Here is a 14,939-nt window from a genome sequence, read left to right on the forward strand (position 1 = left end):
ACTTTTTTCTTTATTAATTCACAGACTCTTTAAATATAAATAAACTTGAGAGAAAAAACGCTGTTAACATTTAAAAGCACGGGGGCATGCACCTCGTAGAAGTATGAAACAGCCTCACTTTGTAAGGCTGACTAGCTAACATTTTTAGCTAGTCCGCCATTAAAGCAAAATGTAAAGACAACAATAACTTGTTTAAATTTCAGTAGAAAGCAATTTTATTTTAGTGTTATTTTGTTAATAGACATTTACTACCAAAAATCTTAAGAAGCTAATAATATGAGCTAAAAAAAAAAAAAAATACAATATTCACAAAGAAAAAAGAAAACAGTTGACATAACTTACTCCATCCTTTGCTGACCAGTTACAAATAGGGCGGGGCGTTTTTATTGATCGACGCTGACAGCGACCAATCAAATTCCTCCGTTGGTAACGGACGAAAAAGTTCAGGAAGTAGCTTACAGCAGCTGGTAGTGTTTATGCCAGGAAGTTTGAGCCAATGTTTCGGGTTTTTCGGGCGGATAAAACACAGCTAAAACAGATATTTCTGTTCAGTAAAAAAATGTCTAAAATACCTACTGAATGTGGCACGATAGATGTTAAAAACAGTGGCGATAACAGGTCGGTTCATTCGGACACCATCCAGGAGGTTCATAACGTTCCTATGCAGGTGATTATCAGACCGTTTCCCTCGGAGCTGGACGAGCAGAAAGTCCAAAGTCTGATGGATACTATTAAGGTAACCTAATTATTCTAATGAATTCATAAGCAGTCGTTTTTGTGCTATAACTGGAAAATATTGTCTTGAATTTAAATCAAAAGCTAACACTGTTAAATGTCTTTCTTCGCAACCCTCTGAGGTATTTAAACAGTGATTATCTGGTGATATAGCCAGTCTTTATCATACATTTTATACATTTAACTTTATAATATTATTCAATTCATTATAATAATGTGTTAATATAAGGTGACACATGAATTCTTACAAAGCCAAAAATAAACCATTACCAGAAAACATTTTAAAAAATTGTTTAAGACTAAGTTAGCAGGGAATCACAGTTTAAAGTACAGGAAAAACGTTTGTGTATTAGTAAGTGGAGTCAAATTTTGGTATTATTTGAATATTGAACTTGGACAATGTCAAAACATGAAACTATTAAAATTGTCACAATATTGCTGGGGATATAATATATAATGTTTTTAGTCCATTTTTGTTGCCGTTTTTGTTGTTTTGTTTCATGCTGAAATTTAAATAATGATTGTTCTTTCACTGAAGTTAAAATTAAATAGGTACTATATCAAACAACTATTAAACACAGGCTTTGGATTATGGATTATAAATGTAGTAAATGTAAGCTAATCTAGGTAATTAAGGAGTGGGAATTATGACATGTTTATACTTTCACACACCCTTGAATATGCAAAACAAAAGTTTTGACATTTTGCTTCATGCTATATATTTTTTGCACATATTCAAAAAATAGACAAACTTTACAAGAAGTCAAGTGATTTAGTTTTTTATGTTTTTTCCCTCTCTATTCTTAAATAAATTTTTAATTATCAATATAAGCATATCATTTTTAACATTAAACATCAGCTTTGCGGTTTTAATTTGTACCAAATCCATAAATTTTATAAGTTGTGATCTGAAACGATACAAACATTGTGTGTCATTTTTACTGCTCTTTCTCGCACTGTGCATACTTTTGTAAAGAACTTTTATATGTGTTACCCCAGACGCAATACAATAATCTAAACACGGCAATAATATTGTACAGTAAAGACTGTACAAAATTTCCCTTGAATCATTGTTCTACTGTACATAAAACTGTTGAGTTAATATTTTTTTAATAGTTTAATTATGATGAAATAATGAAGGTTATTTCACTTTAAAACATGTTTTTGTAATACTTGCATGTGTCGTGCTTTGGTGCTATTGTGTGTCCTAATTGACGTTTCGCCTTTCCTTCCAGGAGACGCCAGACATCAGCGTTGTTCCTCCTATTGATGTTCTCTGGATCAAAGGCAGCGAGGGAGGAAATTACTACTACTCCTTCGGAGGCTGTCACAGGTTTGCTGCCTATCAGAGGCTTCACATGCCAACCATCCCAGCCAAACTCATCAGATCAAACATCTCAGACCTCAGGACTTACTTGGGGGCTTCAACGCCCGATCTGCGATAATTTTTTGGACTTTTTCTTGTTTTGACTCGCTATATCAGAAGTGTCCAACTCCAGTCCTCAATTGAATTATGAAGTTCTGCAGATTTCTAGTAGTGAGCCACTCATTTCATCTAAGTTACATGTGTAAAACTCAAGGCTCGTGGGCCAAATCTGGTCCGCCACAGCTTTTTATGTGGCCCTCTAGATTCCAGAGGGACACATAAATAGAAACTTCAAGATAACAGTTGTGTGATTAAATATTTTTTTATCAATCAAATCACTTTTTTTTTACATGTATACTGCCAAATTACATCAATGAGTCCCTCCAGTTTTTTGTGACTCTGCAATTGCGTAAATTCAACAGATGCCTGCAATTTTTCACGTTAATATAAAATTGTGAGTTTATAGCAAATTTTCCGCTAAAGTCAAAAACATTGTGTTAACGTGATGCTAACTCCCACCAGAAGGTGGCAGTATGTTTTCCTCATACCACACTTCTCCCTCAGCCTTACTTTATGTACAAATTATAGTCCATGATTGATATGGTGTGTAACAAAAAGACAAATTTACCTTCAGATAAGCAAAAAAGAAAAATGCAAAATTCCTTGCAGATATTTCTAAATTGGCTCCACAGAAATGTCTGACTTTAATTTTTTTTTTAAATCACAAAAACAATTATGAAATCCAGGAGGGACTAATCAGTGTGAAAAGATACCCAAGAATAAGTTGTTTAATGCAAACTATTTATTAATATTTTAACAGTTAATGGGTTTAGCCTATATATCCTGACACAACTGGCTGTTTAAGAAATAGAGGTTTCAAAATGATTTTGAAACCGCTGATTTAGATGTTTTCAATCATTATAATATGTGAAATGCTTATGACTCCAGACTTTGTCACATCACTGCTGTTTGCTCAGGAGGATCATACCGTGACTGCCAGCTGCAGCAGGTGATTGCAATGCACAGGATTTACCAGCAGGGGGAAACAAAGCTCTGGATGTACACACATTCCTCATGTCAAATCGCTGCATGTTTAAATGTTTAGTTTTATTAATCAGATACTTCCTCCTTAAATTTTGCATAAGAAACTGAATCCATGATTCATCATGTGGTTCATTGTTTTTCTGTTGTGGCAGCTTAAGCTGATGTATTTGTGGATTTATTTAAATAAAGAAGAAAATATATTTTTCTTTTATTTACTTTCATTTGACTTAAAGTATAGATTTACAAACAGAAAAAGAATTACTAGTATTTTCTTATATTGAACTTTTTTTTTTTAATTCCAAACACAGCATGACTCTGCTAATTTCTAATAGATATATTTTTTTAAAATTCTGGTCTGGAATGAAAAGAGTAAATTATAATTTTAATTAGCCACACATTCCATAAAAATACCAATATTCTAATATATCTTAAAAAATGATTTTTTTGTTTGTTAGACAGTTGAAGTTTTCAGATGTTCTCCCTGTTTCTGTACGCGCAGTCGGCTTTAGCTCTGACGTTGTAGACACCTCAGGAGATTAGAGACCAGATGTTTTGTTGGAGGAGTCAGATGTTCAGAGAATATCCTGATGACACAATGCAAGATGTTGTTGAGTCTTGCAAAATTATCCCATTCTGCTTGTCATCAGACTTCTGTTTCCATTGTCTCTTAGAAGGATCAAAAATCCTACCAACAAAATATCGTGTAAAATCTTTACTAATGCATGTACATTTTAAATAATTTGTGTATTGCAGTGCATAGAAACAATAATTTCATAAATACAAAAAGTCCCTTGTGTATGTTTTTATTTTGAGTCTTTGAGAGCGGCTCACTAAACCAAATTGGACAGCTGCTCCCCTGCCTGCCTCTGCAGGCAGGTTCCTTCTGCCTCGGCGGAAGGAACTGAAGTTTTGCCGAATAATATAGGTAAAATATAGACGAGGCTTTTCCGACGTTAGTGCTCTCACAATGTGAGCTCGGAGCCGTTTGACGATCTCCCTTTGTGGCCATCGAGGAAATGAAGGGCGACCCGGGGCCAGCTTTAACCGACGGGCCCTAAAGGACTCTGAATCGTCGCGTGTGAGAAGATTTCCTGTAGCTCACTCACTGTCTGGAAGTAACCATATCCTCAAAGGGGGTTTGACACGCAATACCGGTCTGAAAAAACGCATTGCACCTGTTGCTGCTGGGACCGCTTTCCATGGGTGGTTTTACATGCTTTCTCTTTGAGGATTTCAACCAATCAGAGGGCCAAGGGGGACAGACTGGATCAGGCTGTGTCATTTTTTTTTCCTTTGTTTTGCTCAGTTGTCTGTATTCGTTTGTTTATTTGTAAAGTGTTGATTAACTATATTATTTGTAAATTGCTTACCTGTATTTTATGGTTTTGCTTTTAATAGATTTTTTTTTTTTACCTTTACTGTAAGTTTGTTGGAAAAAGTTCAGTTTCTCATGAACATATAAAAATAATAACATACAGATGTGGAGAGATCCTTTGCTCATAAATCTGGTGTAGAGATTATTATGTCTCATAAATTGGATCATAATTGTTGAAGCTACAGAATTATTATCAGACTTGGACATGGTTGCCTTGCAGCAAAAAGGTCTTTGGTTCAAATCCCAGTCTAGAGCTTTTCTTTATGGAGTTTCCATCTTCTCCCTGTGCATGTGTGGCTTCTTTCATGCATGTTTCAGAAATCTTTTACTCTCCCTTGGCAGCCATTCAGCTATGCCAAAATGTTTTCTTTCACAAAGCTCTACCTCTTTGTGCATTCTTCACAGATCACCCTTCGCCCACTCTGCTCCTTCAGACTAGTGGCAGCAGAAATTAGCAAACACCTGGAGGAACTGTGCATCTGCTGAGCTCTTCATAGGAACTACTTCTCACTTCAGGGCTCTTAAAAATGGTTGTAAACATCATACTGGAGGAGCGCTGTTAGATGGCGGAAAGAGTAGGAGCTTCTTAAAGAGACAGAGGCCCAATTTCAAGGCATCAAATTGTGAAGTCAATTTTCTTTTAAGTTATATTTAATATATGCAGCATTTTTATAAGAACTGAAGCTAAGGTAGTTACTTTATTGTGTCACAAATTGGCTCTGTGTGCCTGGAAAATACACAATACTGCCCCTGTAAAAACATTTAACTTGATCAAATCTCTAATAATTTATTTCATCTTTAAATGAAAAGGTTCAATTTAAGACTTTCTTGCATAACTTGGCGTTCTAAATATGAGAAAAAGATTGGAACGTGAACAGAAAAAGGACTTTAAACAGAAGATAGCCTTTGAGGTCCAGCAGGTCCTTGCACATTAAATCACCCCTAGATAAACTAAGCTGCTTTACTCTTTGCCTTGGGTTTTGTTGTGTCACCTGTCAGTGAACCGGACAGCGTTCCTTGACCCGTGGTTCTGAACGTCCCGTTTCCTAGCTCAGTGGAGGAGGGAAATCACTGCGCAACATCTGTTCAACCCGGCCTCAAGGTTGACTCTCCCGGGAGGGTTTTCTTCTGGCACTCGCATACTCTGGGTCCAGAACCAAATGGTGACCAATTTGAAAAACTGTCCTGCTCCATAAGCTGGATTCTAGTCTCTCCTGCAGGTGAAAGAGGCAAAAATAATCAGAATTTTAACCCAATCAGTCCGGGATGGATTAATCCAACTGGGTTCCTTTACTTTTACTGGTTCTGTAACTCTTACTCTGTAATTTTCTCATGTGTCTCTTTAAACTATCTGAGCATTTACCATCCATCGCCCCATCTATAATTATTGGGAATTAAACATTTATCTTTCGATGTTAAGAAATGTTGTTTACGTCTTTCAGAGACAGTTTCATAACTTAAGATAACGCTGACAGGACCTGCAGTGTTCCTCCTTCAAGGTCTCACAGTATTGAAATGTTTTAAGCAGGGACAACATAAAATGTGCATCTAGTGAAACATTTTGAAGTCATAACTTCCAGAAAAAGCAACAAACAATCCTCTATAAGGCGTTGAAAACATGTTGGTTATTTTTAAATGCTTTGGAAATCATCATCATTTTTCCCCTACTTCAAATTTTATATTAAATTCCCCCAAAATACACTGAATTGTATAGTTATGACATTTTAGCATGCAGCAAAGTTTAAATGGTATGAATGATTTTGCAAGGCTATAGCTTCAGATGGATTTAAGACATTTTTTTAATTCTTCTGGTAGAGCCAGGATAAGTCCTATTACTCAATTTCTAGTTGTGACAGTCAGGTTTTAAAAGGAACCTTTTATGCAAAATTCACATTTTACACGTTTTTAAACTTCCATTTGAGTCTCAAGTTCTGCTAACAACAGCCGAAGAACTTTAAAAAAAAGAAAAACCAAAACTTCTCAATTGTTAAATTACATTCAGTGGGCACTGCTCCGTTACCTAGCAACCCCAGGTGAGTCTAGCCCATCACCTAGCAACCCAAGTAGAGTTCAATCACTTTAGGTCAGCTGCGCTGTACAATGGCTGCTGGAAATGACAAGTGTTTTTTGTTGTTGAGTTAACATCCAGAAACCATTTGCTGCATTCTTGTTGGTCGTGCAGGAGGCTCTACTAATGCTTTTCAAAGATGTACGGTTGTATAATTGCAAATCTGTTTACAGCCATTTTGATGTGTGAGTGTAAATGTGGAGTTGGGGTGCGTGGCCAGCAGCAGTTTATTTGGATTTAAAGTGACAGCTCATTCTGAGACTAAAATCTCATTATGTAAGAATTATTTTGTGCAAAAAATGTAATGAACAACCATAGACCTACCCTAAGCTGTCCAAGGAAGCATAATAGGTCACCTTTAAAATAATCTACTCTAGAACTCTGTTGCTTAACCTGAATCTAACCTGATCAATGACCCACTGCAACATGTGTTTAAAGTCAGAAACTTTGCAATTTAGCAGTCTGTTGGATGGAAAGTTGCTTTAGCAGCTCATTTTAATGTCATGATGAAACTTTTTGTGCAGTCTTAATCAGTAAAGCAAAGTGAAGTCAAGTTTTGGGCGTCTTGTTTTGTTGTAGCATAGCTAATTTTAAAGATTAAACCTGTTTTTACCGATGTATGCATGGATTCTCTCCAGGTACTCTGGTTTCCTCCCAGTTCAGTTCAAAAACATGAATGTTGGGTTAATTGGTCTTTATAAATTGCTCTTAGATGTTTGTGTGTGTGCGTGTGTGCATGTTTGTCTACCCCGTGTGTCTCTGTGTTGCTCTGTGGATGAAATGGTGACCTGTCCAGGCCCTGTGACCCCGGTGACCCTGGTGACCTTTGTGACCTTCCCTCTTGCTCATTGACTTCTGGAGATGGGCACCAGCTCACTTGTAGATTAACTGTCACAAATATACAGTTTTTCTTCTTCTTTTTCACTTCTTCTACTAATGTTAGTATTTCTTTTGTGCCTCTCTCCTCTTTTCTGTATTTGGTGATTTCTAAAGTCTGAACAAGTTTTCCAAACATGTCTCTTGTCAGATTACTAATTAGATATAATTTATTAGTTTTTCTTTGCATCGTCTTTCTACCCAGCAGGATATGTTTTAATTCAAAAATTTGTAACAAAAGCATCTGCTGTCAACATTTAATGGCGCTAGATATGTAAAAGCCTAAAGATAAGTCTGAAACTGAAAGATTGGATTTGTTACGTGGGGAAAGAAAATTACAATTTTGGTAATTCTTCACCTGTTTTCCTGGCGTCTTTCCCAAAATGGAAAAGACAAGTGAAAACACCAATTGAAGCAGATGTTTTCTGATTGTTATAAATCAGGAATTGCCTCCAAGCATTGGTGAACAAACTGTTTTACAGAAAGTTAACACAATAAAACATGCATTATCTGCAGCATAGTTCATTAAAATGACACTATTGATGTATGAGAGAAAATATAAATAAATAGGCACACTTAATGAGATTCTAGACCTCTGCCTGTTGCAACAGGCAATAAATCAATCACATGATAAATTAAAATGAGCTGAATATTTTCTGTTTGCCTAATTTATAGTTTTTCTCTTTTCTTTCTCTTTCTACCAAAAACTGGATGACAAAAGTCTTCAGGTTGGTTCTTTGAAGGACAACTTTGTTTATAGAGACTAATAGTTCGATTTGTTTGTTGTTCCTGGTGTTTTGATTATTTATTTTGTATATTTAAAATGTCTTCCAGTTCCAGTGTTAAATGTTAATTCGAATGTAAAGATTATTGATCTTTGAGAATGTGTTCTGATGTCATTATTACCTTTATATCACTTTAAAATGGTCAATATTATTGTTTATCGCGATAACTTCAGGGACAATTTATCATCCAGCAGAATTTGTGATTGTGACCATTTGACCTTCAGGAAATTAATTCAGCAAGTAATTTCTTTACCTCAAGTAAACATGTGGTACCTCTGCTTTTACTGGAGTACATTTGTGCAAGTTTATTTGTACTTTTACTTAAGTACAATCTTTACAGTGTGAGTATTTTCTCCATAGCTGCTTACCGTGAAGTTTTCCCTGTAATATTAATCAATTAATCAATCAATGAAGTTTATTTGTATGGCACATTTAGGCAATAAGGCAGTTCAAATTGCTTTAAAAAAAAGTTATAAAAACATCATACAGTTACCAATTGTGAAACCAGCAACAAATTTACTTGCTTTTTGTCGAGTGCCTTCATCAAAATCATCGATACAAATCCAATAAGTTGGTCATTGATTTTGGTTCTAAAGCAGCTCTAAGCAGGTGGGGTTATTAGCCTTCAGTGTTTCAGCTGTTTGCAGTTTTCTGGAAGTTTGTTCCAGATTTGTGGTGCTTAGAAGCTGAACACTGCGTCTTAAATGCTGGCATGTTTTTAAACTTTTACTTCTCTATTAAAAGATTTATGTCACTTTAGTCTCTTTATGCGGCCAAAAAGCATGAAGGGAGCCACACGTAAATAAAACTCAAAATTTGTGTCCGTTTAAATCTCAGAAGGCTTTCAGTAGCTGGACTGCGTTCAAGAAATTAAAAGTGAACTCAGTTTGGACAGGAACCCGTCTCCCGAGTTTATTGTTACCCTCTCATGGCGTTTGTCAACATTAAAAATGCAAGCTGAAAAATGATCTCCGGTTCGCCAGCTCGCACATTTGTTCCACTCTGGAGAGCGTTCCAGCCAAATCCTCCTGAGAGAGTTTTAACTGTAGGTGTTTGAGTGGCTGAGGATTTCTCACAGCTTCCTATCCGGAATTCCCTCAGCCTGCCGGTGGCAGCAGGCGTGTAATTTGTGCCAGATTTGCAATGCCGTTTCCACTGATCCTCTGACCTCACCGCACAGAGACACTGCAGCCCAACCTTTCTCTCTGTGTAGCTGTGTAAAAGTATACTTGGGATGAAATAGCAATAGGTTTTATTTGGCACACAGTCTTCAAACGTAGGGCCGTGATTCAGCCGGCTTAAAAATTTACACGGAGATTTGACCTGCCAAGGAACGTTTCCTTGGCATAAAAAAAATGTATGGCTACAACTAATGATTATTTTAGTTATTCTGACGATTAATCGATTAATCAAATAAAAGATTCTGCACATCCTTCAGATTTTGAATGAGCCTTTTAGTATAATTTTAGGAATACGTTAAAAGATGCAAATAATTCATTTGTCTTTTTTTAAAAATACGCTGCAAAAACACAAAATCTTACTATACATTTTTGGTCTAGTTTCTCATCAAATATCTTAGTTCACTTCCAATAAAACAAAACTATTTCACAAGTAACTTTTCAGGAAGATTTAGTCGCTTGTTTTAGTTCAATTCCTTAATATTAATTAGAAAAATACTAATTCAACTGGCAAATTATTTCAGTTATAACCCAAGAGAAATGTCTTGTTATTGGTGAAATAATTTGCCACTGGAACTAATACTTTATTATTAACATTAAGGAATAACTGACTTAAAACAAACTCCTGTATCATGCTGAAAAGTTACATGTAAGTTAGTTTTGCACGAGAAACCAGACCAAATGATTGTATTGATCTAAATGTGTTAACAAAGCACAAAACACGTCTTCTGTGTTCTCACCCAGGAAGAAAACAAATCACCATCTTCTGACAAGTTGATTGTTTTGAACCATCAAGCACGCTGAACGTTAATTAAGAAACTTGTAATGACACTAAATGGGCGGATTTTAAAATCTCACAACCTTCTCAGAAGTAACATGGAAACACGGGTTGAAAAGACTCACTGAGACAAGTATATCTGAGGACCTTGACCTCTGGGTTCGCAGCCCGCTGTCCTGCATGTTTCAGATGTTTCCCTGCTCATACACAGCTCACAGTCAGAAGAAGCCTGCTAATGTCCCACCGGTTTAAATCAGATGTTTAGAAAAATATCCTAAACATCCAGGAACGTAAGATCCTTAGAATCACTGATTCTGGAGTTTCTCACCAACATGCTGTGTTCATAATGACAGCTGAGTGTTTAAAAATGTGTGCAGAACTCAGAAGATTCACTGAATGTTCTGTGCGCAAATATGCTAGGGCTGAAACGATTCATCTTGAACTAATTTAGTAATTAATTAAGCGTTAACTGGAGTGTACAGACTCAGAAAAAGGCCATTTGTTTCTAGTTTCTAGTGCAAATAAATCAGTACAGTTGAAATAAGACAAAATAAACTTACAAGTGACTTGTCAGCAAGATATAGAAGCTTGTTTTAAGTTATCAATTCCTTAATACCGATTTAAAAAAAGTATTAGTTCCACTGCCTTATAACAAAACATTTTTCCCATGTTATAAGTGAAATAATTTGCCAGTGGAAGTAGAACCATTTCATCAATATTAAGGAGTTATTGACTTAAAATAAGCTCCTATATCTTGCTGAAAAGTTACTTCTAAGTTAGTTTTGCCTTATTTGAAGTAACACAACACATTTACACCAGAAACTAGATCAAAATTACTTGGAAAGATTTTGTATTTTTTGTTTAATTACATAAACATGATTGGGTTCATTGTAAATGTCATGCTAAAAGAAAGATAAAACTATTTGAGGATTTTTAAAGAAGGAATTTGTCAAACTAAAGGACACTTACGTAGCCTTCTGGAGCCTCACATGCGTCTAGTTTTGGGAGTTTTGCTGTGAGAAGATCGCAGTGCAGCCCAAGACCTTCACTGGATCATTTGTTTGATTCATTTCATTTGATTTATCAGCATGTATGTCATTTAAATGAATAGGGAGATAAGATTGTTCATTGAAAAATATGAAAATTGACAACTACAGGTTATAGTTCAAACATCTGAATTCAGGAACGCTGTCTACAGAAGCTGTGAAGACTTTTTATCCAAGATAAAATAGCATTGTAATACAAAGTAATCAAAGAACCAATATTTATGGTATTATTTCATCTCTGAATTAATGCACCTGCAGCCTGGGAAGGAAAATGTGCTTAAACAGTTTGCTGTGTCTTAAACAGAGCTGCTGTTTTCTCCCAGAGCTCAGAAATCCAGCGACCCGGAACCCAGCAGGTGGCTAAACCAACATGCTTTCGCCTCATCAGGATTAACAGATCTCCGCAGTCCAGAAGGACCCAGCAGCATTTCATGGCTCCATTTGGACGCTGCATGCACCCACAGCCTGCAATCCATTAAAGCCGCAGCAAGAGTTCATGATATGTGCAATTAGCCAAAGAGACGAGGCTCGCAGCATCATTTGCTGGCTAATAGTTTGGAGGATTTGTTGATATTTGGTGGGCTTAGTCACTAGATATTCTAACTGAAGACAAGAAAAAACTATCACAGATCCCATAAGCCTTATCAATAATAGGAAAGTAGATCATTTCAATTTTAATAGAACCCTATAGTGGTGTTTCTGATTGGCTGCCAGTTAAATTTATAACAAATTTTTACTCCTGAAGCTGGAAACGGAAAAGTTTCTGACAGGAAAAACACCGAAGGAGGACACTGCTATAAAAAACCTTAACTGTGGGGATTAATTAGAATTTGATGGGATTAATTTAAAAATGTTTATGTGGTAATATATTCAACAGTCAGAATGGCCTGGTAAAATATTTGATCTTAGAACCAGAGGTGGACAGTAACTGGTTACATATACTCAATTACATTTACTTGAGTAATTTTATTTTGAAGTATTTTTACTCTTACTTGAGTAAAATGTCTGTGTTTTCTACCCACTGAGTGAAAAACAAACATGTTTTAACCAGAAAATCACCAGACTCAGACACACACCTGCAGTTTTTGTTAAAGTTTCGTAAGTTTTTTATTGAAAGAAACTGATTTGGAAAACAATTATTTCCCCTGATTTTGTTATTTTTTACTTGCATAAATTATTGGTCCTTAGAATACAAAAGTTTCCACTCAGCTTTATATTTTATCCATCTGATTATGTAATTTTTAAACATTAAATGATTGATAAATTGATCGGTACTTGAGTAGATTTTTTTTACCAAATACTTTTTTACTTTTACTTGAGTAAAAACATGTTGAAGTATTTCTACTCTTACTTGAGTACAACTAAAATCAGAAGGTATGAGGCAGCATTTATGCATTTATGCTAAACAAATGTAATAATTATTAAATAGTAGATAAAAGTGAGAAAGGAAATGCTAAATTCATAACTTCTGTACAGAAGTAACTGTTGTTTGCGGGACCATGGACGGGTTTGGGAAAACCTGCCCTGACAGATCTGTGTGCTCCTTCAGCCGGCAGTCGGGCCGTCTGATCTCTCACTGTTGATTCAGCTGAGGCACGTCGAAGTGTCTGACTTGGCTGCCAGCTTGAGTTTACGTGGCTTGGAGGGACTAAATCATCCATTTGCCACCGCTTTGTTGTTTTGAACCCGGGGCAGCGAGCAAATAAATCCCTGTCATTCCAGAATCATCTGTTCATTGTTTATTTACTCACACTTAACTTTCTCCTGCTGTCTTAAAGCAGGAGGGCGTCCCAGCAGGAGCCACCGCTCTAACAAGCACGCTAGCTTTTTACAATAAATGCACAAATGTAATGTCTGTCCCCGAAGAGAGTATTTGCATGAAGGAGCGTCTTACACTTTTTGTTTTACCAGCTAATAAAAGCAGATCTCGGCATGTGGCAGAGCAATAAACATATCAGGACAGAAAAATACACTGATTATAATTGGTCCCTAAATGCCTCCAAAAATACTCCAAACTTCCTAAAGTCCTGGCTAAGAATAATTGGTGCAACACTTACAGCCTCTGTTATTGCACACAGTAACAGAAGTGATGCTTCAATGAAGCTGCAGTGGTTTGCAAAAGTATTTACAGACCTATGTTTCACATTTTGCCACTTTGCAACCACAATTAGTTTATAATTTTATTAGGATTTTATGTGGTTTAACAAGAATAAATACACAGCAGAAACTACAAAATCTTACAAAGTATTTTTGGTCTAGTTTCTAGTACACTTCAAATAAGACAAGTAACTTTTCAGCAAGATATATGAGCTTTTTAAGGTAAATAATTACTTAATATTATACAAGCTATAAGTGAAATAATCTGCCAGTGGAGCAAAATATTTGTCCCATATTATAAGTTAAAATGTCTTCCTCCACTGGCAGATTATTTAACTCATAGTTTTTACTTTTTCATCCATTCAGTTTGAAGAAATGATTGACTTATTGACCATCTGTGGTTGTGTCCAAATGTGTTTCTGTGTAAAAAGTCACTTGATGTTTGTGGCACGACTGACTATGACATAAAAATAAAAGCAAAAAAAAAAAAGGCTAACGAAAGAAAAATTCTTTGTTTTGTATTTAACATTTTCCATTTAAGAAAATATAAATTTGCAATAAAACATTTCATCTTAAAAATAATTACAAAAAGTGTTTGTCTGCTTCAGTTCCGAATGCCAGAGCGCCAAAGTTGTGCCGCTCTTGATTTGCTGTCAGTGGCCACACAAAGTCATTCCAAGGACCACAAACTGCCCCCAAACCACACCTTGAACATCTCGGGTTTCAATGAACGGCGATGTTAATGTAGGTTTGCAGTTCCTCTTTCCTTTTCTGTATTTATGCTAAGAATACCCACACACACTGTATTCATTAATATAAAGGGAAGTAGTAGCACTTGATTTTATTTAGGGTTATTACAGTAAAAGGGGGCTGGATATAATTGAACACTTTCAGATTATTTTTGCAAAAATGTTTAAAACCTTTTACCATTTTGATTCCATTTCTTAATTATGCACTACTTTATGCCTATCTGTGACTAAATGTGACAAAAACTCTTGTTTTTAAACTCTTAAAAGCTGCTGGAATAATTTATAAATAATCCTAAATTCAAAATTAAATACTTATATCTATTAATAAACAGCTCCACCTTTGACAAAGGAGAATATTTTCCTCATATTTATCTGCTGTTCTCAAGATTTTCTCATGAATTATTTTACAGCTGTAGAAAAAATTAAGACCACTTATACTTTACTGAAATAATCGACTTTATATGACAACCTTTATGTTCCCTGACGAGCAAATACTGCTTAGATGATTCCCTCAACCCACCAGTACAGAAAATATTAGGGCCACTAAAAAAAATAACAATAATCTGATTCTAATCTCAAAATTTTCTTTAATCATCTGAGACCAAAAGTCAAAATTCTGAGATTTAAGTCGGAACTCTGAGGAAAAGGCAGAATTAAAGTCAGAGTTCTGATATTAACAGTCAGAGTTCTGAGGGGAAAAGTCAGAATTATGAAGAAAAAAATCAAATTCTGAGAAAAAAAAAAAAGGAATTCTAAGATTCTAAGATTAGTCAGAATTCCAGAATCAAAGTGAGAATTCTGTAGAAAAAGTCAATATTATGAGGGGGGGGGGGGGGGGGAGG

The 14,939-nt window shown here is 35.6% G+C and overlaps 1 protein-coding gene across 1 annotated transcript; it reads left to right on the forward strand.

Annotated features, from left to right (window-relative positions):
- Nucleotides 1-408: 408 nt before the first annotated feature.
- srxn1 (sulfiredoxin 1 homolog (S. cerevisiae)) lies at nucleotides 409-3,345 on the forward strand. The gene is made up of 2 exons (XM_015041230.1): nucleotides 409-736; nucleotides 1,971-3,345. The coding sequence occupies exons 1-2, from the start codon at nucleotides 497-499 to the stop codon at nucleotides 2,178-2,180; spliced, it is 450 nt and encodes a 149-aa protein (XP_014896716.1). The 5' UTR covers nucleotides 409-496; the 3' UTR covers nucleotides 2,181-3,345.
- Nucleotides 3,346-14,939: the final 11,594 nt, after the last annotated feature.

The sequence above is a fragment of the Poecilia latipinna genome, unplaced genomic scaffold, assembly GCF_001443285.1.
Source record: "Poecilia latipinna isolate Pla-1442-1.1 unplaced genomic scaffold, P_latipinna-1.0 Scaffold31, whole genome shotgun sequence".
Classification (NCBI taxonomy): Eukaryota; Metazoa; Chordata; class Actinopteri; order Cyprinodontiformes; family Poeciliidae; genus Poecilia; species Poecilia latipinna.

Excerpts from the sequence above, each read along its gene's own strand:
- srxn1 (XM_015041230.1), top strand. The coding sequence starts at position 497 with ATGTTTCGGGTTTTTCGGGCGGATAAAACACAGCTAAAACAGATATTT. Across the intron at positions 737-1,970 it reads GTCTGATGGATACTATTAAG|GAGACGCCAGACATCAGCGT; the intron begins GTAACCTAATTA and ends CTTTCCTTCCAG.